Here is a 26263-nt window from a genome sequence, read left to right as displayed (position 1 = left end):
TGTCTGATTAATATGTTTGAATCAACTGTGAGTCTGTGTGTGATCAAGACACAATACCTGGAGGCGACAGCCCACCCCGGCAGGCCGAACCTTTCGTAGTCCCCCCCGTAGATGTCCCGGACCAGCTTGTCCACGTGCGTGCTCTCCCCCCGCGAGGCCATCTCCAAGGCCTCCTCAAAGGTGCTGCAGCCAGTCAGCAGGCAACACAGGCCCAGGAACGTACCACCTCCCAGACTGGAGAGGGGGGAGGACATGAAGTAGGATCAGTCACCAATAGTAACATGCTATTAGGAATCAACACCTGGACCACATTTAGCAATAACTTCATTTTCTTAGCAAACTATGCTTTATGTTTCAGATTAAATAAGTTGGTTACCTAGTATGAGAATATGAGGTACAGTATGGTGCTGTGCAAAACTGATTATGTATTGTACATTTCAGGTGTGAAAATGTGTCACTTTCCCATGATGATATGTGATGAAATAAACACCACCAGGTGAAGTTTACATGAAAAGCTTAATTCTTCGGTCGGCCATATTTGCTGTTCATATTCAACCTGGAGGCAGAGAGGATCTATGGGTAATACGAGAGAGGAATCTCGCGACTTTTTCCGGGTGGTACTGTCCACTAAGTGGCGCCATCCAGACAGCACAGAGGAGCGCCAAGGAGCGCAGAGGCTGTTAGAATGAATGGGGTCCCATGGAGCTCAACCACAGATGCTGCCATTGCTTTGGGAGAGAGTTGATATCATCGTTTCATTTTATTTTTCCCAAAGGCAGGATAAATTATCCTTTCAAACAGCACTTAGTTTGAATTTTTAAACTCGCTGGATCTTTGTAAAATACGTCTTTATTGTCAATGTGACGTCACGAGTGGCTTCACACACTGCGCTTAGATTGTTCGACCGGCTGCATTGCTGTGATCACGACGGCCGTAAAGCAATTTTGTTAGCAAGATGCTAGCGGAGCCTGACTCATAAATGCTAAAGCTGTAAGAAATCAGAAGGACATAACTCCCAGGTTATTGTACATTTCATTTAAATCCACATTGGTTTCTCAGAACTTACAGTAATATTGTCAAGTTTCAGCCGAGAGCGAGCACAATTGTTATTAGCGCCAGCCTTATGGGCTCTGCTGTCTCGACAGCGCTCCCTAGGTGAACTGCAGGCACGGGTTGGAGGGCGAGATTGGACACTGTATGTAAACCCACTGTGCTGGAGGTCTGGAATTCTGAGCTGGTAGGTGGCTGACTCCCAGTGGGATATATCCAACTCTGCTTTCTATCCTCGTGCTCTAGAATGCAGCATCAGTGCTGATTCACACAAAGCATCAATGGCGCAGAGGCGATACATATTTGCTGGCGGTAAAAATCTGTCGCTGTTGGTGTGGAACGACTCATCTGTTTTCATGCATTTCATGCATTCTTTCATCCAGTCAGACAGGGGACAAAAAAACGCTTCCACACGGTGTGAATTTGCCTTCAGTAATTAAGTACCTGGTTCCAGTGACGCGGCGGTAGTCATCTTTGGAGTAGATGGCCAGGATGCTGACCCCCGAGCCGATGTTGACCAATAGGAAAGGGTAGGGGTTCTCCAGGGGGAAGGCCTTCTCCTCGCAGTGCTCGAGGTCCGTGGGGTTCTCAAAGTAGTAGCACTCGGACGGCACCACCGAGTCGATGTAAAGGACACCGCGGATCAGGCACTCCAGCTCGTCCAGCTTGTACAGCTCCAGCTCTGCCATCTGAGGACGATACGGAGGACTGACATTATTGGCTGGTTATTACTAGTATAAGCGTTATATATAGCATATTTGTCTTTGTACTTTTATTGCATACAAGGCTTGCATATTAGTGACCTCCTAGAATTACATTTATTTAAGTTATGCTTTTTTTAAGCCTAGCCTTTTTCAAGTGCCTGGGCCAAGTATCTAGACCTACATAGCCTACCTGGAAAAATTCCTGCTCAAACTTGAAAGCCCCACCTCCGGTGGCGCAGAGTGTGGTGTGCAGACTGGAGAAGTGCTTGTCGCGGACCATCTGTAGGAAAGCGGCCATGTCATGTGTGGGAAATCGAATAAAATGCAGGCTGCCCGTGCGACCGCAGAGCGACAGTCCCGGCAGCTCCAGGTGCACGTCGCGGATGCCGGTGGTCCCGTAGGCCGTGTGCGATGTCAAGTACCGTCGGATGCTGCGCAGGTTCTCAACCTCCTCCTGCTCCTCCTCCGCGGTCACATCCGTCGGCTCGAAGTACACTAGCTTCACCAGCGTACCACCAATATCCATGCCAAACCAGGGGAATGCTGAATATGTCATGGCAAAATGATAAAGAACAATGTTCACACAATTTAATCCCACAAGGCCTTCAATTACAGTACAGTAATGTCAGGTCTACAACTGTCACTTCATCGATAAAAAAAAATTATATTACGGGCCTCTTCGTCTTCATCATCAACCATATCATATTCATAATCAATAGAGACGTGTGCAATTTGGTAAACAAAGAATATTAGGAACGGAGACTGGGGATTGTCATTACAATAACACCTACGGTTGGTTGAATGATGAGGAAGACGCCATCTTAACCGAATACAGATGTAATAGCTACAGCATTATGAATAGCCTACCTGAGGCAAAAGATGGTAAAATGCGTTTTTCCCCCAGTCATTTAAAGAAGAGGCAGGAGCATTCCTTTGTGAACGTCGCTACGGGGTCATCAAATTGGCACGTCAAAACCGGACAATGCGTTTCCTTTATTCCATTCACTCACATTTACTATTTACTATTAAAATCTCCATAGCAATTTCGGAAAAAAAATGTCGTTCACAGAATCCCTGCCAGCTGTCGCCACAGCCTGCGTCTCCACCACGGCAAGTCAGCTGTTCATCATTAATCATCACCATGATGTGTCAATTAGCATAATTTACGACGCAATTACCTGTATTGGTTATAAAGGCTACCCCCACTCTACTGTGTGTGTGGAGAGAGTCAGGTCTGATTAAAGCCTTATTTGTGATTGCTAAAATTTGACACAAATATAAACGCCCCTCATAGGGATGTTGACATTACTTGAAATCCAATAAATGAAGAATGCTGTATTTAGCTATTATTAACCAACATTGTGGCATCCCTAATTTGACGTTAGCATGCTAGCTACGCTAATCATTACAGAACTGAAAACACCTACGGGGCCTGTTCTTTTTCAGCGAGTCCATCCTTTGTCTAGCGCTGGTCGAGCTGGATTGACGCCGAGCGGTTGAGGCACTGCCCCCGGCTGATGCGTCCTCCATGTTGGCAGTAGCAAGTGAGCTAACGCTACTCGGCGTCTTCCTCCATGGACGCTGCTGCTGTTGCTTGAGCTGTTTCGGTCTAACGACTTCATCGTTCTCGCACTCCCCCGACGTTCCATCGTCAGACTTATGACCATTTAATTCCATTCAGAATATGTCAATACAATTCTTTACGAGAGACTGATCGATAGAAGATGAGGTGTTTCGGAAAACAACGGCAAAATAATTGTCGAAATAAACCCCATTTCTTTTCACATAGCGGTGTTTATGTCTGCTCACTACATGCGAAATGCACGCCTTCCATTCGCTAAACGACGCACATGTGTTGATTGACGCTAACCTAGGCCAATCGTCTTTTCAGATGAATTTTCTAAGTCCCAGGACAAAATTCGTAGCCTTGGCTACTACTGTACTAGATTTACCTGAAAAACAAAAACAAAAACTGAACAATTAATTGCATTACATAATAAGTGGCCAACTGGCAGTGTCATACTGTAGGGCTGTACTTATAAGGATTTTATCCTTATCTGTCATTAATGCTAGATTAAATGTGATCAAGCTACGAGTGCAACATTAACACCTCAATGCAAAAACATTCCTTCCAGTCATTTCACCAATTAATTTAAAGGTCACTGAGCAAAACAGCTGTAGACTGAACTTTCAGGCATAGTGAACATAGAAGGCCTGGCAGGCTGTTATATTACACATAGATTTAATAAAGCAAGAGGAGTTTTTGGAACAGCTATGGTGATGGTTCAAGTCTGGCCAGGGTCATGACTGGCCCTGTTCATTTTTTCTCTCCCACTACCTGGCATAGCCTACTCATCACTGTCTGTCATAACAGGGCCACTAAAATAAGTGAAAGCCCAACTGGGACACTCCAACTCCCTGTCATTGTGACACAGTACTCCACAGCACACAAGTGAACACTACACACACAGAAATTGCATTTATGCCACACCCATGCAAGGGGGGCAGCCCCCAATGCCACCCCAAGGGAGCAGTGTGGTAGAACAGTACCATGCTCACCTTAGTCATGGAGGAGGATGGGGGAGAGCACTGGTTGATTACTCCCCCCACCAACCTGGCGGGTTGGGTGTCGAACCGGCAACCTTTGAGTTATAAGTCTGATGCCCTAACCGCTTACCCATGACTGCCCTATTAAATATAAATATAAATATAAATATAAATATAAATATAAATATAAAGGCCTATTGCTAAAAATGTGTCACTCTGTCAGCTTATTCACATGGAGGCTCTGTGCAAATAAAATTGGTGTCTGTCTTGTCAGACTTGCAGATCGCAGGAGAGTAGGCTACATCACTGAGAATCTACACGCAAATACTGTGCACACAAACACATCAAATACTAAATATTATCCTAACATAATGCCAGTATGTAAATATGTATCCAATATGTAAATAGGTTCTAAAAGAACAATATCAGCAATGATACAATAAAACTAAAACGCATTAGTCATTGCCAAAAAGTGTTAACATTATCCTTTACCCAGTGGCACAGCTCTGTATATTTACCCAGAGCCGCTCTGTATTTACCTAGTCTACAGTACCCCCTAGTGATCATGAACCGTAACTAACAGCTTAACTATTTCTTTCTCTGAATGTCATCTTTTCAAAACCCAGGTAGTTTTGGGGCGTGTTAGAAAAAAAGAGGTATCGCACACTAAAGTCTTTCTTGAGATGCTGGCTCTTGAGATGCTGGTAAAAAATATATAAAGAGAAAGCCACACACTCTGCTCCATGTTTTAATAAGTGATGTTTCGGCCGTCTGGCCTTCAAACTTCCAGGTTTTGGGGCATGTGTCATACGTGTGTATGTGCGAACATAGAGTGAGTTCAGGATGGTTCAGATAAATCATTTATTATTTACATTGACGATCAATAGACTCTCTCCCAGTTCATCATGATAGCGCAGCATAATGGCTTTTACCACATAATTTATCAGGACAAAAATATCTCCCTCAAAAAAGAAAGATTCATTCTCATCTCTCTCTCTCTCTCGCACACACACACTTCAAAAAAGAAAGAATAATTCTTCCCCTCCTCCCCCACTCTCTCTCTCTCTCTCACACACACACACACACCCTCTCTCTCTCTCTCTCTCTCTCTCTCTCTCTCTCTCTCACACACACACACACACACACACACACACACACACACACACACACACACACACACACACACACACACACACACACACCTCCCCATTCCATTCCAACTTAGTGCAGAGTTCCCTGGATTCAGCAGAGTGCAAGTGCATGATACTCTTTTGAACAGGTGCACAGAGGATGCAAGTTAAAGCTGTCTGGAGAGCAGCGATGAGCACAATGGATTAATTAATTTACAATCTAGTGCCACATATTCCAAATGACCTTGTTTTAACAGGGCAGTCATGGGTAAGCGGTTAGGGCTTCAGACTTGTAGCCCAAATGTTGCTGGTTCGACTCCCGACCTGCCAGGTTGGAGGGGGGAGTAATTAACCAGTGCTCTCCCCCATCCTCCTCCATGACTGAGGTACCCTGAGCAGGGGGCTGCCCCTTGCACGGGTGAAGCATACATGCCATTTCATTGTGTGCAGAGAACACTTGTGTGCTGTGTGTGCTGTGGAGTGCTGTGTCACAATGACAATGGGAGTTGGAGTTTCCCAGGTGGGCTTTCACAGCTTTCTGGGCTTTTACCTGTCAAGTTCAACCAGGTAATCATTCAACCAGCCTCCTGACTAAATTGGACAGGTAAAAAAAGTAATTTGGAATATGTGGAACTACATTGTAACTGATGAATCCATTCAGTCCATCACTGCCAGAGGATGTATGTTTACAAGAAGACAATCTTGCAAACAGATGCAGATGCACTGACAGCATTTCACTGATTTTGTTCCCCCACCACTGAGAAGCAACAAGACAGAAGAGTTAAGCCTGAGATTAGTTTGAACACAGATGGATAAGATTTAAAGCCTCTCTGTGGCTAATGAATCAATCTGTGGAAGATAGAATAGAAGAATAAAATGTGATTTGTCACAGAAACCGTATTTCCAAGGCTCGGCTGCTGCAATCAAAGTGTTCATCTGCGCGTCTTCCAGACAAAGATCACAGCAACAACGATGACCCCAATGACAGTGACGGCTGCTGGAATAAGAGGACCATTTCGAGGGGTCCGAGGAAGAACTGCTGAGGTCACTTCCTTCTGCTCATTTTTTTCATTTCTTTCTACTTCTTCTCCTCCCGTGCCTCTGTTCTCTTCCGCATGTGATGACTTCCCTTTCCCCTCAGTGCTGACAGCAGTCTTTTTGCTACTGTCAAAATTGTCTGTGTGTCTCAGATCTCTCGATGGTTCAGGGCTATGGCACTCAGCGGAAGTCTTCTGCGTCACAGCTGCTTCGTCGTTTCGTGACACTCTCGGTGTCTGACCAGCCCAATTCTGAATGGACGGCTCCTGTTGAACATGGATCACATGTTCCATGGTGCTTTGGTCAGCATCCTCATAGTGTTCCTCTGTGGGGATGCGATGCGAAGAGAACCCTCCCTCATCTAAGACACCATAGGGCAGGCTGGAGCTGTGACTGATATTCACAGATTCCCTTTGGTGGTGGTGAACCTCAGCAGGACTGGATACTGGAGCCCCTTGCAAGCCCACTTCAGGGCATGGACCAGCAGCCTTGACTGAGGACCAAGATGTGGCTGCTGCTGCTTCCTGAGGGCCGTTGTTGGCCAGAGATGGCATTCTGGTAGCGACAGGCCCACCGTGATTGGCGTTTGAGGCAGCTCTACTGACTTCAAGGTCATCGGAAGACATAGAACAAACATCAGCCTCAGCAGGATTGGATACTGAAGCCCCTTGCAAGCCCACTTCAGGGCATGGACCAGCAGCCTTGACTGAGGACCAAGGTGTGGCTGCTGCTGCCTGAGGGCTTTTGTTGGACAGAGATGGCGTTCTAGTGGTGGCAGGCCCAGCACAAGTGGAGTTTGGAGCAGCTCTACTGATTTCAAGGTCATCAGAAGACGTAGAACAAATGTCAGACTCTTCGTGGTTCATGGTAGAAGGCTGTTGTTGGGCAGCAGGCACCTCCACTACGCTTCTGAGAACTCCAGGCTTGCTGAAGAACTCCTCCTCCATGTCGTTCTCCAGCGGGGGAGGTGAAGGCCGTCGAGGTGCTGCAGCAGCAAATGGAACCACAGCAGGAGCAGGAGCAGTAGCAGGAGCAGGAGCAGGAGCAGGAGCAGCAGTAGCAGCAACCGGTATAGGAGGTGGTGTGGTGGTCGTTTGCCTTTCAGGTGGAAGATGGACTTCACTGTCCTGAGGGCAGGTGTTGGGAGGAGAAAGCAACATGTGAGACTTAGGAGGCTAATTGTGGGACGGCGAGCATGTCATCACAATAATCTGGTTATTGCAATACAGGTTAACTGTGCATTGTATACATGCATGAGTCTGTTGATTGCATATGTGCCACTCAAGTGGAAATTGGAATTCAAAGCTTGTGATTGTCTACTTATTATAGAATGACCCTTGTGTCATTTCATTTTTGGTGTCCAAAGCTTAAAGGAGCCATGTGTGTGTGTGCCTATGTAGGCTATGTAAGTTTGTTTATTTTATAGTTCATAAAAATATCAGTTGCTCATATTTATACTTGAACAATGTTGTAGTTTTTTTGTTTTTGTCTATTCATATCTAATCAAATATCAAAACCAATACCAATCTAATCTAACACCAGTAATGTACAGTATATAGCCCTACCTGCTGCATGGACTCCTCCGAGGTCTCCTCTGGTTCCAGCTGCAGTGTCGCCTCTTTGACACTGGGTGGGACTGTCTCCTGGACGGGAGCTCTAGCTGACAGCAGAGACTCTGAAGGCGTCTGGTTAAAGAACGGACTACGTGGACCCAGCCATGTTCCAGCCCCTGGCCCAGCCCCAGCCCCAGCCCCTGCCTCTGCTGACCCGGAGGTGTACGAGACCTCTGCAGGATGGACATTTCTCATGGAACCAAGGGAGGTGGTGGTGCCTGACCCTGGGGCAACAGAACTCATCTCTGGCCTCTGTGCTCCATCTACTGGTGGCCCCGTCGTCGCATGGACCGCAGCAGATGGGCTTGCCTCTGGTATCATCACTGCTGGTGCTGGGCTTGAGGAAGCTGCAGGGTAGGGTGCTGTGTTGGGTTGGAGAGCTGGTTGTGTGGTGGTGGTGCCGGGGTGGATGGGAGGCTGTGGAGCTGCCACAGTAGGAATGGGAAATACTATACTGTTGCTTGGAGGGGGAGAAAACCTTGGAGGAGGGACACATTCGGCTGCTTGTGGGGGTGAGTGCACAGGAGCTGGCGCAGATGCAGGTGTCACCAAAGCAGGGGAGGGAGGCTGGTAGTCTGCTGGCATTGCAGGAGCGGGTCTAGGGGATGGGGGTGTTGGTTCTTGCTTCTTATCTGAGGAGTGAGAGACATGTTGAGAGAAACTGAGTTGTTGTGGTTAAGAAATGAGCATTAACTGTAATGATAATAAAGTGTACTCTAGTTGATATTTGCAGTTCAGTGCACATCACAGGAAGGACAATGATTAATGACCTGACACAAAGTCTACAGTGTTTGTTTGTACACATTAGCTCAAATTGCTTCAGAGAGAGAGAGGGGGTGGGGGGGGGGCATATACTCACAACTGGGTTGTAGTAGGTCATACGCATCTCTCATCTCCTGGGCGAGGATGGTGTGGTCACAGACCTCAAGTGCCTCTATGAATTGATCGGGCCAGTTCTGCCTTCGCACCAGATTATCCAGCAGCTTGTGCATTGCATGAATATTGCCGTCCATTCTATTTGTCGCTTGCACTTCCTCCTGCCCCGGAAAACACAGTGGAATGTAAACACATAGCCTACCATCAGGTGTACACTAATAGCCTACTATGCGACTTCATAGCCTACAATGGCGTCCAGGAATATCCTGACCCCTATGGTATGTACAGCTTCAACAGAAGATATTGAAATGAAGACGATGAATACGCACCTTGTCACTAATGGTCAGGCAATAAAGGTGTTGCATAATTTCCATTGCTTTCACCTCTTTGGCAATGCGGGGCCGGTTCCGGTTCAGGAAGCCTTTCTCGAGTTTATCACTGGCGTACGGCATTGTTTCGCTAATGAAGAAAAGATTGGTATGACTATCAACGCATCGTAGTTCATACACAACCGTTAGAAATAACAAGAGGTTAGATGATTGATTTATAAATAGACGCTTTGATATATTTTTGATATAATATATGTTTGATATATTTGCAACTATGATCCGTTAAGAATGAAATGAGAACGTGAATAAATGAATTATACACTGCTGGGAACTTCCACTGGACTTTCCTTTTACTTTCGGTTTCGAGGTATAAACCTGTGGTTATAGCTCAGAATCGTCACACCCTTCCCTTGCATATAGTTTCTTACATGCTTTTCGTACCCCCTTAAACACTCTAAATCTAAATCTTATTCGAGATAAATAAGATAGATAAATAAGGTAGATGGATTTTCAAGAAGCCCGTGCGTTTTGACGCACGCCGCACCAGCACTCCAACATGGACAGTGCGGTGCATTCCCCAGCACACAACCAAATACATAAAACAAAAAACTACGCGGAAACAGATACTTCACCTGCATAGAAACTGTTGGAAAACCTTTAGTGGTCCCACTCTAGCAGGGGATCTTGTCGACAGCGTCACACAGCTGTTTGTGCTCTCTCGCTCGGCGCAGCCTGTGGCCCTCGCTTCCTTTTCGTTTCGCTACTCTTATTTCTATTCTCGATATGCTCTTGAAGAAAACTTTGCACCCTAGCCTTTAACTTCCGGGCCACACGGAACCAATTGTGTGATTAGTGTGTAGCTACAATACAACACGAAAAGTGGGCTACAATATGCAAAGGTATTTGATATCTGTCTATGTCATCATGAGACATGTAACGGTCTCTGAGTTGATAGCAGTTGAAAGGGAATGCACATAAATGCCATTACATGTTCTGTGTGATTTGGTACTGTCAGCAGTGCCTGAACCAGAATGGACGTCAGTAGATGGTGACAGAGTTGGTTTGAATATTGCTGTAAATTGTATTGGACCTTGACTATTACATGAATTTCATTTCAACAATAAACGCTTAGACCTATGCTAAAATTATTTAAAGTTTGTAGGCTACACATTCTTGGGACACTATGCAGGCCTATAGTTTAAAGTTCCTGTGGATTATTTTAATAGTTAATTTCCAAAATGGTAGGAACCATTGACATATATTTCATCCTTTATATCAATAATTACTAGTGAGTAAATAAACTAATATTTACTGGGGGGAAAGTTTTGCAGCCTAAGATTGGTCATTCAAAGTGGCACATCCACATGGAGAGGATTCACCTACGTGTAGTCTATGCATTATTCTAAGCCATAATAGATAGGCCTACTTACACAGATAGCAATAGTAGCCTAAATATCCATGGAAATATGTAATACAATTGCATACTGGAGCTTTAAATGGTGTTAGCAGTAGAATACACAAAGTTGTTTACATCAGTAGCCTATTTACAATAACAACCCATAGCAAGTAGCCTACTGAAAGTCTATAGGCATATGGTATAATGCAAATAAATACACTTAAATACATAGGCCTACATTTCACAATACATTATTGTAAATGGAAGAACACAATGGTAGGCTTAACTGTATTTACTCTATGTAACCTGATTACCCACCTTCTATTCTGAGATGTAATTCCACTCTACCTGCTAAATTCAATTAGGCCAGTACAGTGGAGCCATCCTTCATTATATTTTTGCCTACAAATTACTTCCAGTTTTCTTTGATTAAGAAAAAATCTGTTACAAAACCAACATTCACATCACAGTTATTGACATAATTTTTATTGTTTACATGACATTGATTTTTGCAGTCAGTGGCTCACATTTTCTTTGGCTGTGGTGGACTGGAATATACCCCGAAACACACAGCACATGTCATTAAAATGCACAAAAATAGTTTACAGTACTTTGAAGTGATAGCTATGTTAAGCAGGTAAGCTTATGCACTTATGCGCTCAATTGCTATAGAGAGGTCGAGAATAAACGGTTTGAGTCTGGTTATAAAAATAGAGGACAGTGCTCATGGTGATCTATACGATACATCACCTTTCAAATATCATACACATATTAGACATACCTACAACATTAAATTCAGACTAAGAAATCATCAAAGTGCCCATCATTAATGCATGAACATACAAGTACATATATAAACGCATGTACTGTAGATACAAAGGATAAGTGTGACATGCTGTGACAATGCAAATGACAACAGACATGACTTGAAATAAGAAACCTACCCACACAAAGACACATGGACCAACGCACACACGTACACACACACGCACACACACACACACACACATGAACACAGATAATTTTGTGCCCTTATTATTCACCTGGCCACTCCCCACAACTTTCTGTGTCTCTGTGTGTTCTGTTCCCTTATGAGAGGAATGTTAAAAATATAAATGGTTGCTGCTCTCAATTTTCTACCGTATACTGTACCTAAAAATGAAATGACACACATGATTCATCCATGATCACAGAATCCTGCTACAGTACTGAATCAACACTTACCTGTGAAGGAGAATTCCCGACAATTTCAACACACAGTTGTATTGTTACTGACAACTTTGAATTGTCAGTAACCAACAATGCGGTATATTTTGCTCAGCCCTCACTGAATTCTGGCTATTGTAGGGCTAATGGGGGCATTGTTTGTTACGTTTTTTCCCCCAAAAAAATCATCCCAAATCGTATGCAACATCAGCAGATACCTTATCGTACAGTAATAACTTCAGGGACAATATTTGGAGAATGTTTAAACTATTTTTAAATAGTGTAAACAAGCCATGCCCCCATTGGAATAGCCAGGATCTTGGAAAGGGCTAAACAAAGAAATGTTGCACTGGCGGGTATAAGTCAAGGGTAGCAGGAGTTATACAACTGTATGTTGAAGTTGGCAGCAATTTTCCCAAAACATTCCTCCTCCACAATGACATCAGTGTTGACTATGGCTCATCTTAAAATGGTTGTGTCTTACACATAAGAGCACTTTGTGAACTTGAAGGATAGAGATATACTCTATGATTGCACTACGTACCGGTATACTAGATGATGGATAATCTGAGATACAGTATTCTTTTGAAATTGAGAAATTGGAAAACTATGAAGAGCTCTTCCAACAAATACATACATAAATAGTACATCTAAAAAGATGTGAATCCAAATAATTTTAAATAGCATATGTTTTTTAAAAAACAAAGTTTCCCCAAATTATTTGGCTGCGAAGCAAGCTTAAATGATGTCACAGAATGCCAGGACAACCCCAATGTACTATTGATCATACGCAACATTGACTCAACATAGTTTAGTCCACAATAAGACTTTCTTTAGTCAAGTTTCCATTCAACTTAATCCCCTTTCACTGTCACAAAAATGAATATGCAATTTAAGTGCTTCCATGTCAGGATCGTTGTATGAAGGTAGAGATGAACTGTAAAATGTTCTTGACTATAAAATGTACTGGGCCTCATACAGCCCAGATGGAAAGATTGATCCCAAGGTTTTGGTCATGGTCAGGTTGCTAAATGCTTTACCAATTTAGCCTAAAACTAAAACTAAGACTGAAATGTATACTGTCAAATTGAATGGAAACCCATTACCGTACCAACCGACAGTACACGTCCCCACACACAAACACCTCAGTTAGGAATTCAGGACACTCATCTCCCTTTTAAAATATTTCCTGTTGTACAGAATGCTTATCAAGCCTTGAAAACAAAATTGGTCTTAATGGGCTCTCAATACTAAGGCCAGTTTGAGATAGGGAGGAGCATGAAAAAGCCCTGTGACTATTAGTTCATGTGTAAATGTGCAGTAGATGCTCAATTAACCTTCTTCCTTTGAAAACACCGAGACTGGCTTCAACAGAATGGATTACGAACAGGGATATGGTTCCATAAAGGCCGTAGTATTATGGATTGAAATATAAAAAGTTGAATAAAATAAAATGGTTCAAAAACCACTGAATAAAGATCAATTTATAGTTCAGGTGTCGTGTGAAGCTTTCTGTTTGTTGGTGTAACTTTCATAGTCCTGCTCTGTTGATAACATATTGTAGCATTACGAAAACAGAGCACATGCGTTCAATGCTGGGGTGAGTTTCTCAAAAGAGAAGTTGTTAGCCTGTTAGCAACTTCGGTAGTTGCCAATGGGAAAATGCATTGAAAACAGCAAAGTAGCTAATGTAGTTAGCAACTTTGGTTTTGAGAAATTCACCCCTGATGTGTATGAACTTTGGGTTTGTATTCAATGGGTCAACGGCACTTTCATTTTCCTAATGCGCATGGCAAGCTTTATAACAGCATATAGCAGACAAGCATAGTTTTCCATACATCCATACATCTTTCTGGATAGACTATAAAACCAAGAAACACATGGTGATGAGGGGCGATAAAAATGTGCTAAACACAATAACTTAATGCTTCACACGGAGTAGGCCTAGTTGTTGTTATAAAGTGCTACCACTAGGGGGAAGGTTATCTTGCGGATTCAGCTTCATTCCTGAGTCTCGGCTATGATGCCACAGATGCTCTTCATGCTCAAAAAAGGGAAAAGAATCTGGTGCCACACGGATGTCTATTTTTTGCTATTTATTTTTTCAGTGCAGTAAGACTAACATTTCGACATGCATCTGAAGTCCTCGGACGTTAGTCTTACTGCACTGAAAAAATAAATAGCAAAAAATAGACATCAGTGTGGCACCAGATTATTTTTTCCCTTTTTTACTTATGACTTAGTCCTGCTCTGGTTGCAGCGGATTGTTAATTTAGAAGGGCGGAGTGTGTATCTCCTTAGTTTTACAAGCTCTTCATACTCATTTCCTTAGTTTCCAGGCGAAAAGCAGTGCACAGACACCTACGGCAGCTGCTGCCGGAACCAGAGGATGGTTCTGAATCGCCGGTAAGACTCCTGCCAAGAGTGATACAGCCTGTTCCTCTCCCCCTTTCTCGCCTCCCCCCTTCTGTTCTCGTTGCTCCTCTTTGGCCTGTGCTGCTTCTTGGCTTACGACAACGACCTCCGTCTTTGGACTGCTGGGGTCTTCTGTGCCCAAAGCTTCTTCTTTCGTCGGGCTCAAATGGACTTCGTTTCCCACAATGCTCGCTGCGAGGCTGTGGTGGTTGCTAGCTGCCTGCTGCTCGGTCAAACTGGTATCGCTTGTTGCAACGTCACTGTGGTTACTCGCGGCTGTCTCACTAGAGCCTGCGTTTCCTGTCACGCCCTGCGCCTCGTCATCTTGATTTTGCATCGTTGGTTCAACGTGAACCTCCGCTACATGCACCTGCGTGCTTAGCTCTTGGGAGCTGAGGGCACTGCTGCACACAGATTCATGGGGCTCCTCCTTCACAGTGTGGTGAGGAGAAGTGGGGGCTTGGTCATTCAGTACTCCGTTCGGCTGATGGGGCGGACTGCCATTCTCTTTCACACTTACAGGTTCTTGACTGGGGGTATGACTCTGAGCTGGATCTGGCTGCAGTACAGTTTTGCAGCTCATGTCAGTGTTGGCTGTGGAGGAAACCAAATCAGAGGCAACATTAACTTCAGAGGCTTCATCAGCAGTGTGCAACTCAGCGATAACCTCAGAGACTTCATCAGTAGGATTAGATTCAGTGTTAACTTCAGAAGCAACGTCAGCAGGATTAGATTCAACGTTACCTTCACAGGCAAGATCATCAGGATTAGATTCAGTGTTACCTTCACCGGCAAGATCAGCAGGATTAGATTCAGTGTTAACTTCAGAGGCAATACTAGCAGCAGGATTAGATTCAGCTTTCACTTCAGAGGCCAAATCAGCTGCCTCTGTGTTGACCCCCATATCCTCTGAGGCCGCTAAGGGAAGCTCAGTAGGTTGATTATCTGTGGCTGCGCTGGGCTCCTCCTGGGATGTGACTGGGATGCCTCCTTCAGCCACACTCTGTAGAACTCCAGGCTTGCTGGAGAACTCCTCCTCCTCGCTGTCCACCAGAGAGGGAGGCGGCTGGTGTATCAGAGCGACCACAGGGGTCGAGGTAGGAGGAGCATCCGCAGGAGGAGCATCAGCAGTTGTGGGTGCGGGTTCAGGGGCAGAAGCGGAAGGGGCAGCTGTGGAATCAGCCACGGGTGCGGGTTCAGGGGCAGAAGCAGCAGGAGCGGTAGGAGCAACTGAGGAATCAGCCGTGGGTGCGGGTTCAGGGGCAGGAGGACTATCAGCAGGGACAGGTGTAGGTGCCGGTTCAGCGGCAGGAGCGGTGGGGGCAGCTGTGGAATCAGCCGTGGGTGCGGGTTCAGGAGCAGCAGGAGCATCAGCAGGGGCAGTAGTGAGTTCAGGGTCAGGGACAGCAGCAGCAGCAGCAGCAGGAACAGGTGCGGGTTCGGGTACGGTTGTGGGTGCAGGTTCAGGGGCAGGAGCAGCAGCTGGAGCAGGGGCAGGTGTTGGTGCAGGTGTGGGTGCAGCTGTGTTTGTGGTTAGTGGTTCGGGTGCAGGGACAGGGGCAGCAGCAAGGGTAGGGGCAGGGGCAGGTGTAGGCTCTGGTTCAGGGGCAGAAGCAGCATCAGCAGGGGCAGGTATGAGTGCAGTTGTGGGTGCGGTTTCAGAGGCATCAGCAGCAGGGACAGGGGCAGCAGCAGAGACGGGGGCAGCAGCAGGGAAAGGTGTGGGCACTGGTTCAGGGACAGGTGTGGGTGCGGCAGCAGCAGGGGTATCAGCAGCATCTGTGTGTGTGCTCTCATGGGCAGGAGAAGCAGCAGGGGCAGGTCCCGCTACAGATGTATCTGTGGTTGCAGGTTCGGGAGCAGGGGCAGGGGAAGAAGGAGCAGGTTCTGGGGCAAGTTCAGGGGCATGTGTGGGTGTGGTTTCAGGTACAGCAGCAGTAGCAGGAGCATCAGCTGCAGCAGGGGCAGCAGAGGCAGTTTCAGGGACAGGAGCATCAGCAAGAGCATCAGCAGGGGCAGTGGCGGGTGCGGTGGCAGGCACCGGAGCAGAATCAGAGGTCAGGGCAGGTGTGGGTGTCGGAGCTGCAGCTGTGGGTGTGGGTTCGGGGGCAGGACTGGGGTCAGCAGCGGTGGCAGGAGCAGGGTCAGCAGCAGCAGCAGGAGTGGGGCCAGCAGCAGTAGGGGAAGGATCGGATACAGCTGTGGGTTCACCTTCAGGGGCAGAAGCAGGGGCAGGTGTGGGTGTTGGAGCGGAAGCTATGGGTGCGGAATCTGGGGCAGGAGCGGGTTCAGCAGAAGCAGCAGGGGGAGGGGCAGTTGTGGGTGCAGCTTCAGAGTTAGGGGCAGCAGCAGGGGCAGAATCAGAGGGAGGGGCAGGTGTGGAAGTTGGAGCGGCAGCTGGACCTGGAGAAGAAGTCGTGGTGGTTTGGCTGTCCGATGGTGGAAGTTGCACTTTGTCCTCTCCAGATGGTTGCTCTGTGCTGACCTGGGAAAACAAGATTTCAGAATATGATCAAAGTGATGCATGCATATGAATACACATTGAATACGAATATGAATACACAATTGTCTATGGCAGAGTTGTATGAAGTAGAAGTAGAAGTACTCTCATAGATGTAATTACAACACTAGTGGTGTGATATTACATGGATTCATCTTTGTAATATTGTACAACTAGGGCTGTAATTAGATCTGTAAGAATACTTATGCTTTATATAACTCTGGTCTATTGTGTATCTCAGTTTGTATATCAGTGTATCTGTCTCTATGTGTGTATGTGAGTGTATATGTGTGTGTGTTGGTTTGGGCAGCCATTAGGTCATTTGCTTTGTTTGTATAGATATGGTATGTGTGCAACCCAACCTGTTGTGACACTGGATCAGAAGTCTCTTCTAGTTCTTGCAGAAGTGCTCACCTGACTTGTTTCTTGTGAAGATGCTTTCACTGGCTGTGGAGGCTCTGGAGCAGGTTCTTTGGTGGGTGACTTTTGATCCAAAACCTCAGTGGAAGACTCGGGCATCTTTTCAGAGGGAGCACCCGCTGCCGTGCCATCGGGAATGTCAGGTGCAAGGACAACCGCCGTTGTTTCTGTGACTGCCGTACTCTGAGACGATCCAGCTTCAGCATCAGTGCTTGGAGGTGGAGCCGGCTGGCTAGAGGCCTCTTCAGGCGGGGCAACAGCAGGTGTCTTCTGTGTGGAAGGCGGTTCGGTGGAGGTGCTGCTGCTGGGTGGAGGTGTAGCTTTGGAAGGCGAGCTTGAGGCAAGAGGCGGTTGGCTAGAGGCATCTTCAGGTGGGGCGGCGACAGCCTTGGGAGCCGTCTTGGGTTGGGAGGGAAGTTTGGGGGTGCTGGCTGAAGCGGGAGGAGGCGGAGCATCAGCAGGAGGAGCAGGAGCAGGAGCAGGTGAGGGTTCAGGGGGAGCAGCAGGAGCGGAATCAGAGGCAGCTACGGATGATCAAGAGGAGCAGGAGCAGGAGCAGGGGTAGAATCAGAGGTAGGGGTAGGTGAAATGATGAAAAAAGATCCACAAGGAAATATTTTGCTTACATGCTCAATATGTTTTGTACTTGTTCAGGATTGCATTGCATACGGTACATCTCTGTGTGTGATTGTGTTGTTATACAAATCCTCATCACAGAAGGTTGTTTATCCTTCTTACCTGTGGTTTGTTTCAGGGACTCGTACTTCTCTCTCATCTCCTGGGCGAGTTTGGTCTGTCCACACTTCTCCAGACCACTGATGAACTCCTCTGGCCAGTTGTCCCTCTGCTTCAGGCGTTCTAGTAGCAGCTGGATGGCGCCGTAGTTGCCCGTCGTTTCCCGCTTTGCCTCTATGGCCTCCTAAAACAGGAAGTCATCAAATGTGTCAATAATTGTGAGTAAATTCTGCAACATATTTCATAAATCAAGTTATCTCATGTGAGCATAGAAATTAAATGTGCTTTTACTCTCTGAAGCTGCTGTGAAAAAGTCTTGGTTGCATAGCCGCTTAATGCACGGCATACCTCACTAATAGTCATTGAAAAGTTAACGACCACAGTACTACACTACTATGATATAACACAGGGCCTTTAATAATGCACTACGACCAAATTCATAACACCATGTCTTAACGGGTTAAACTGTCTGTAAGTAATGTGCTAATGTAATGGAATAATATGGCACATGGTATTATGGCATGACTTTCAGATGTTTTATCTGTTTGTAAAAAAATACTACTTATACTACTACTAATAAATGTGTGTTCAATATAATTTAGTGTTGATAATATACAATAAGTCTACCCATTTGCTGCAATTCAAATGTAGTACACAAAGTCAATGTTTTAAACAAGGAAAAATGAAGGTGGTAGCCATTGTTCTAACGCTTATCGATCAGGAGGTTGTTTGTTCTATGGTCTCATGCACCCTTATTCATGGCTGACGAGCCCTTGAGCAAGTAATCCAAAACTGGGGCTGTTTCCCAATGTCAAGTGCTCTCGCCTTGATAGGACGTGAAACGCCCAGTGATTGGATACTCTTTGGTGAACTCTGCAACGTATCCAATCGCTGGGCATTTCAAGTCCTAACAAGGACCAGGGAGGTAGTATAAGAACTGGAGAGAGTGAATAAGTCCCGCCTCCAGTCATTTCAATGGGAAATGCTAGGCTAGTGAATTCAGCCAAAATTGAACGTTTTTTTCAGCTTCCAAAATGGAGTTATTTCCGCCGACAGTTTACTCTGCCAATTACGTGCCACGTTACAGACTGACTTACGGTTGAGCAGAAAGCTATTTGGAGGACAGGCATTGGATGCATGGAGGCGCCCAACCACAGACCTGTAAAGGCTAGAACACTGGACATTGGGAACCAGTCAGCGTTTCTGCTAGCATAGAAAATCCCATGCTGCTTTGTGCAATTGTTCCAATCTAAAAAACAGCATGTTCCAAATCGCTAGCCTGAGGTAGGTAGCCAATCCGAGAGCCGGGATGGGTTGAAAGATGATGACGCGTATTACTTGACAAATGGAAGCTTGCAGTTTGTTTGAATACAACTGACACGATTGGCTATGGGCTACGTATACGGCCAATAAACGGCCGTTAACCACCGTAAACCACACCTCCCCTATGAGAAATTCAATAGGCTTGTGATATGGTCAAGTGTGAACCAGGCAAGGTTTCTGCAGGGATATAACAATTTCCAAGTAAAATAAATTATAAATCACTTTGTATAGAAGTGTATGCTTAGTGTAACTTAAGGGGGGCTGGTTTAGTTGATTAAATATCCCCAACCCTAAAATAAACTGTTGCCTTTGCCAAATTATATCTGGGATTGATATGGATAGGTGTTAATTTGGCATATTATACCCTGCCTTAAACTGGATTTTTTTTTGCACACCTTAGCTGGCAGGTGCGCCGGAAATGGCCAATGGGTCACTCAGACAATTTGAAAAAGCTCCCGCACACTGACCATTTCTAGTCTAGGCATAATTTCAGAAAATGTGCTTATTTAAGGTCCTGAAGGCAAATCATGTTAATTTTTGGTATACACCTATTTTAGGGGTATTCAAGGGTGCTGAATCCAAATCTGCTGTATACCGGGCGCAAAAATGTACGGAAATGCCTCAAACGGGCAAAATCCAATATGGCTGCCGACAACAGGTTAAAATCTCGCAATCGCTTTTCTTTTTGACTAAACAAGGTATGAATATGAAAATAATACTTATTTTTTAGTTTTCATATATGGGGAACCCCATTCTGTCATCAGATTTAAGGTCAGATTTGAAGAAAATGCTTATATAATTGACAGGCAGCTTTTTTTTTTAAAACAGGGAGCCTCATATTGTCAACGATTTTTAGCATTATGATCAAACTTTCAAGATCCACAGAAAATAATGTCTGATGTCTTTGTGAACACCAATACTACCACAAACTGCACTGAACTGTCTACTTTCACCTGAAAAAAGAAGTTTGTGTCTACCTATTTCCATTCTTTAGTTACTGGCAGTAGAACATGGGATGACACCACCAAAAAAGCACTGTTTTTTGACCCAAAAATGCTACACTTCTGTGTCCATATTTTTGCTTGCAGGATAAAGTGTCTTTTTAGTGTTCATGTTTGGTTTACAGCATTTCCATGAGTTTTGAAAGATGCTTAACTTAAATCTGCTGTATACCAGGCTCAAAAAATCCCATAGTACCTCAAAATGAAGGAATCCAATATGGCCGCCATCACCAGAGATATACAGTACATGTCTGTGATTAAACAAGGTCATCTCTTAAATATATTATGCCAGCTGTAGGTTTTCATACATGGGGAATTCATTGCTGTGCTCGGGTTTAAGATTTGGATGAAAACACATGATTTAGACCTGCATACATGTTTAAGACTGTTAATAAATTGATCATTTATATTGGAATATTTCCCCTATTTCAATTTAATCCGGCATTAATTAAATGTATTGGTCTTAGATAACATATCTTGTTTTCGAATAGGCCCCCGGTAGAGTCCATTACAATACGAACACTGTCACTGAAGAGACAACACTTACTACCCACATACACTACATTCACTCCCTCATCCCCACCCTGTCGCCACTCTTAATGTAAATAACAATCAAGCATAACATTGCAATGTTCGGACGGACCACACATTGAGAGAGTACATACACACACAAGTGTGGCAGAGAAGACATTCTTATTGGAACACCAACGTACACATACGTACGTATACAGGCGCTTTAATATACACTCAGGCAGATTTCAATTCAATAATTGAGTCATTATACCATGATGAATATTTCCATCTCAAACCACGTCCCATGCTCCCATCTTTTCAACCATAAAAGTAAGTGCACACACGAGTCTGCCTAAATAATTCTTTTTATACAACTTTACAATGGAAATCACTGTTTGCCAATTTTATTGATGTGCTCATTCAGTCTATGAATAAAGGAGGATTGAGTGGTGAGCTGATGTGTAGAATAGAATAGAATAGAATAGAATAGAATAGAATAGAATAGAATAGAATGGTGTTTGTCACTATGCACATGTTCGATGAGATTGAAAGCAACACACTTCAGAGCACACATTTAATTCACAAAACAGTTTTGGTGAGCAGAATATACAATTAGTAGTGCCAAAAAAACCATGAACAGAGCAGGGAGTGCATACGGTGTGTGTGTGTGTGTGTGTGTGTGTGTGTGTGTGTGTGTGTGTGTGTGTGTGTGTGTGTGTGTGTGTGTGTGTGTGTGTGTGTGTGTGTGAATATATACACAGAGGACAAACTCATGTATTGGTACTCATGTCATACTCATTGGTATCCAAGAGTTATTGCATCGATTGTCTTGCTCAATGTAGATATTACAGTAGCGGTGGCCCACTCTGCAAACACAACTATTTTACATTGTGCTGTATCAATTAGTCTATTGCAGAACACCAGATGGATGGAAAGAGATCATTGGATTTAGGGATACCAATGAATGGTCATTCTGTGCATGTGCGTGTGAAATGTGGTTATGGCCCTTTGTTGAGTTGTTTGGTCCTTGCTTTGACACACCTGTACCAAGAGGACAGCAAGGCAAAGAGCTGAGGACCCGGTTGGAGGCTGTCCTAGATAATGTTTTAGCTCTGTTGATGCAGCAGGAGGATTAGAGAGGGGCTAACTTTTTTCCTCTTGTAGGTGTGCCTCCTGAAGGCCGCAATTATCTCTTTGGTTTTCTTTGCATTCAGAGATACAGAAATTATTCTCTGTATACCAGGCTGCCACCTTTTGCTGGCCACAGCAACTTCCATCTGGAGCTACGCCATAGGCATAGACGTCCAAAAAAACCCCAATTGTGTCACATTTGTCTGAGCTGCGCTTTAACTATTCACAGATTCGAAAAGTGACTCATTGGAGCAGCCATTGTTGCTGAAAGAACTACTTTTTTCACTTATTTAACTTCTCACCACCATACATTTTGACTGTGTCACATCTCTGAAAAATCAGTCATCCTGATTGGTTCCACGGTATTGTGGTTTGCGATCAGGGCGAATCCGAAGGATGAAAAAGTGAAGAAAGTGAAAGCCCATTGGGAAACTCCAACTCCCATTGTCATTGTGACACAGCACTCCACAGCAGACAAGTGAACACTGCACACTGCACACAACGAAATTGCATTCATGTCTCACCCGTGCAAGGGGGCAGCCCTCAGTGGCGCCCCATGGGGAGCAGTGCGGTGGGACGGTACCATGCTCAGGGTACCTCAGTCATGGAGGAGGATGGGAGAGAGCACTGGTTGATTACTCCCCCCGACCAACCTGGCGGGTCGGGAGTCGAACTGGCAACCTCTGGGATGCAAGTCTGACGCCCTAACCGCTCACCCATGACTGCCCAGGATTATAGGTTATCTACTGTACGTGATGGAGTTGTAATCCCATGTGAGGGAACCAAGTGATAGGTGAAGCTTAGATGATGGAGCACACTGGATGAGAGAAGCACAGTTGTGTGAGGGACACCATGGGGGTAAAGTGCACTAGGGTTGTGGGTGTGCTCTGACTGTCCCATGATCCAAGCCCTTTGGAGTAGAAGTCAGAGCCCTAGGTTAACTTATTCTCAATTACCTCTCCTCCTCTCCAGTGATTTTGAAGGAGTTGTTCGCTTAAATGCGACAGCTATGTATGCCCAAGACAAATTTATCTTATTTGCAGCAACTGAATGACTCCATGTACTCCATGCCTCTTCTTGCAGATCCAGAGGGGGATGAGGCACTCCTTGGGGCGAGCACAAGTTGTGATGTCTTTTCATGCTTCGTGAATGGCAGATACAGGAGTAGTGGGACTAATGCCCCATTCAATTTCATCCATCCCGTTTCAGTGACTGACAGGAGGACAGGGTGGAGTAGTATGTGATCCTGCCTCAGTACATTGGCTTGATAATGAGGGGGCACAATATGCCATTGTGTGGCTTCTGATGTAGATAGCAAAGACTATGACTAGGACTAATCACTGCAAAACAATTCCATTGCTTTCGCTACATCTGCAGCAAAATTACAATGTAGTGCCTGGTGTTATGTAGTGTCTAAACATGTAGTGTCCAAATCACTGAGTAGGAGGAGCTTGATAATGATTGGAGATAGCCTAACTATCAAGAAAGTAAATATTTCACAATGACATCAACCTGTCTTTTGTTCCACCTTTCACCTTTCTACCGTTCAAGGATTTAATCTAAACAAGGCAATAAAATCAGCAGACAATAACTTCCCAAAACTAGATATTCATATTAGATGAAGGTACATTCAGGCATACAGACTTATCTGTGTATAGTTTTGTCATAATGGAAGAGGTGGGCTGAGGTGAACACATTTCATTGTGCATAAGCAATTGAAATAAGACAAAACATTTCAATAGAAATTAGCCTGTCAGTTAATTGGCATGAAAAACAATGGTTGTAAACATGAATTCAGACTACCGTATTTTCCGGACTACAAGTCGCACTTTTTTTCATGGTTTGGCTGGACATGCGACATATACTCTGGTGCGACATATATGTTTTTTTTCCTCCACGGGAGAGCACTATGTGCGCAACTAGGCCTATGTTCTGTTGCTTAATACCACTGATAGAAAAAATGTTAGCCTACAACTTAGGCTACCACAACAAAAAATAGCATTTACAATGACGACTGAATAGAAATATAGCCTACCACCCAAAAGAAGTTAATATAGCCTACTGCTGAGTTCAAGCTGAAAGTAATTAAATATGCAGCCGAAAATGGCAATAGGGCAGCTGAATGAAAGTTTGGATGCAATGGAAAACTGTTTGGGGACTGGAGAAAAGCGGAGGAAAATGTGCTGATGAATACAGGACAAATGTGTTCTCGAACAACGCGCGCGCTGCGAGTCAAGGGTCTTGTTACGGGCTCCATGACATTGCCAAAGAAATGAATAGGACTTTTGCGGAAGTCAGGGAGCTCGTGGATGTATCGCGTTATGCAATGCAATCCCCTCTCGTGGATTTATTTGCGCTATGCAACGCAATCTCCTCTCTATCCGAGAACGAGCGTCTGTGTTACTAAAGACAGTCAGCCGACTTCCAGGTGAAAATCGGAAAAAGTTTCTGACAAACGAGCACAACGTGACACTACCATAGGCTACACAACATGGATGAACCCCCCCTCACCTTTGATACCGTCATGGGCTGAAGTCTCAGAAAAGGGGGTAAAGAAAGGCGTGCTCTGTAGACGGAACAAGTTGCCTCGAACCCTCCCACGGTCCAAACGCAAAACAAAGCCGAAAATTGAATGTTGTTCTGACTACAGGGCAACATGGCGCGTTATCACTGTTTCTTCCTCTTTTTCTTTTTGTGGTTTTATGGCGGTTGGCAAACCATAGTTGGTGCATTACCACCACCTCTGAATGCGTTGCCACTGCTTCAGATGCTGGTTTAAAACAATGCCGTCTTTGAGCAGCAGCTTACCATGCGCCAGTTATCACAACATATTTTCCATGGATAGAATAACCTTTCAAAAATGTGCGACGATTAGTCCGGTGCGACGTATATATGTTTTTTTCATCTTCAAAATGCATTTTTGGGCCGTTGCGACTTAAACTCCGGAGCGACATATAGTCCAAAAAATACGGTACACTGAACTGCCTGACTACACTGACTACCTTTGATTATAATTTTAAATTTGATTACATACATTATTTCCCCATGTATGAAAAGAAAACATATAGCTACATAATGTTTTTAAGAGTTCACCTTGTTTAATCAAAGATATGTATATCTCTGGTGACAGCGGCCATATTGGATTCCTTCATTTTGAGGCATTATAGGAATTTTTTGAGCCTGGTATACGACAGATTTGAATTGAGCATATTTCAAAACCCATGGAAATGCTGTATACCAAACATGAACACTATAAATAGGCACTTTGTCCTGAAAGAAAAAATATGGACACAGAAGTGTACTATTTTTGGGTCAGAAATCAGTGCTTTTTTAGAGGCGTCATCCCATGTTCTACTGCCAGTAATAGGTAGACACAAACTTCTTTATTCAGGTGAAAGTAGACAGTTCAGTGCAGTTTGTGGTAGTATTGGTGTTCACAAAGACATCAGACATTATTTTCTGTGGATCTTGAAAGTTTGATCATAATGCTAAAAATCGTTGACAATATGAGGCTCCCTGTTTTAAAAAAGCTGCCAGCCAATTATATAAGCATTTTCTTCAAATCTGACCTTAAATCTGATGACAGAATGGGGTTCCCCATATATGAAAACATAAAAATAAGTCTTATTTTCACATTCATACCTTGTATAGTCAAAAAGAAAAGGGATTGCGAGATTTTAACCTGGTGTCGGCGGCCATATTGGATTTTGCCCGTTTGAGGCATTTCCGTACATTTTTGCGCCCGGTATACAACAGATTTGGATTCAGCACCCTTGAATACCCCTAAATCAGTTGTATACCAAAAATTAACACAATTTGCCTTCAGGGTTCATCTTTTGGGAAAATTGACCCTGACTATTCGCTGTTTTTCTTTAATAGACGATATTTCGTCGTAGATCTTCATCAGGTAAACAAGAAGTTTGGTCAGTGTGTGGGAGTTTTTTCAGATTGTCTGCATATTATACCCTTACCTGGAATGACCCATGAAAATGCCTTTATTGTGGTCCAGCAGTGTGCTCACAGTGCACAGTTTTAACACTGGGCGGCGTCTGTTTCAACTCAGCCATGGCAAATCCCTTTGCATAACCTACTAACCTACACTCAAGAGCTATAAGCATAAAATCTGTGTGTGTGTGTGTGTGTGTGTGTGTGTGTGTGTGTGTGTGTGTGTGTGTGTGTGTGTGTGTGTGTGTGTGTGTGTGTGTGTGTGCATGTGTGCGTGCATGCATGTGTGTGTGTGTAGTGGCATGGACAATAATCTGTTTATGAATGTGTGTGTGTGTGTGTGTGTGTGTGTGTGTGTGTGTGTGTGTGTGTGTGTGTGTGTGTGTGTGTG

At 44.6% G+C, this 26263-nt stretch overlaps 3 protein-coding genes across 3 annotated transcripts in view; all 3 read right to left on the bottom strand.

Annotated features, from left to right (window-relative positions):
* LOC134435215 (pantothenate kinase 2, mitochondrial-like) overlaps positions 1–3805 on the bottom strand; it is a 7528-nt gene extending 3723 nt beyond the window's left edge. Inside the window, exons 1-4 of the mRNA XM_063184081.1 lie at positions 3182–3805; positions 1945–2297; positions 1495–1739; positions 58–234 (exon numbers count right to left, since the gene is read on the bottom strand). Coding sequence (XP_063040151.1) covers positions 58–234; positions 1495–1739; positions 1945–2297; positions 3182–3431 — 1025 coding nt within the window. The 5' untranslated portion in view covers positions 3432–3805. The remainder of the gene's footprint in view (positions 1–57; positions 235–1494; positions 1740–1944; positions 2298–3181) is intronic.
* Positions 3806–5476: 1671 nt separating this feature from the next.
* On the bottom strand, positions 5477–10054 carry LOC134435214 (uncharacterized). The gene is made up of 5 exons (XM_063184080.1): positions 9920–10054; positions 9288–9417; positions 8942–9119; positions 8035–8714; positions 5477–7596 (listed from the first exon to the last, which is right to left on the bottom strand). Exons 2-5 carry the CDS (start codon positions 9408–9410, stop codon positions 6364–6366), a joined length of 2214 nt encoding a protein of 737 aa, XP_063040150.1. The 5' UTR covers positions 9411–9417; positions 9920–10054; the 3' UTR covers positions 5477–6363.
* A 4010-nt stretch (positions 10055–14064) lies between these two features.
* The window catches only part of LOC134469841 (basic proline-rich protein-like), a 20557-nt gene continuing 8358 nt past the window's right edge, over positions 14065–26263 (bottom strand). The window contains exons 4-6 of the mRNA XM_063223870.1: positions 17963–18143; positions 17219–17748; positions 14065–16789 (exon numbers count right to left, since the gene is read on the bottom strand). Coding sequence (XP_063079940.1) covers positions 14210–16789; positions 17219–17748; positions 17963–18143 — 3291 coding nt within the window. The 3' untranslated portion in view covers positions 14065–14209. The remainder of the gene's footprint in view (positions 16790–17218; positions 17749–17962; positions 18144–26263) is intronic.

The sequence above is a fragment of the Engraulis encrasicolus genome, chromosome 19 (assembly GCF_034702125.1).
Source record: "Engraulis encrasicolus isolate BLACKSEA-1 chromosome 19, IST_EnEncr_1.0, whole genome shotgun sequence".
NCBI lineage: Eukaryota > Metazoa > Chordata > Actinopteri > Clupeiformes > Engraulidae > Engraulis > Engraulis encrasicolus.
Note: the sequence above shows the minus strand (reverse complement) of the source record. Positions and strands in the feature narration are given on the sequence as shown.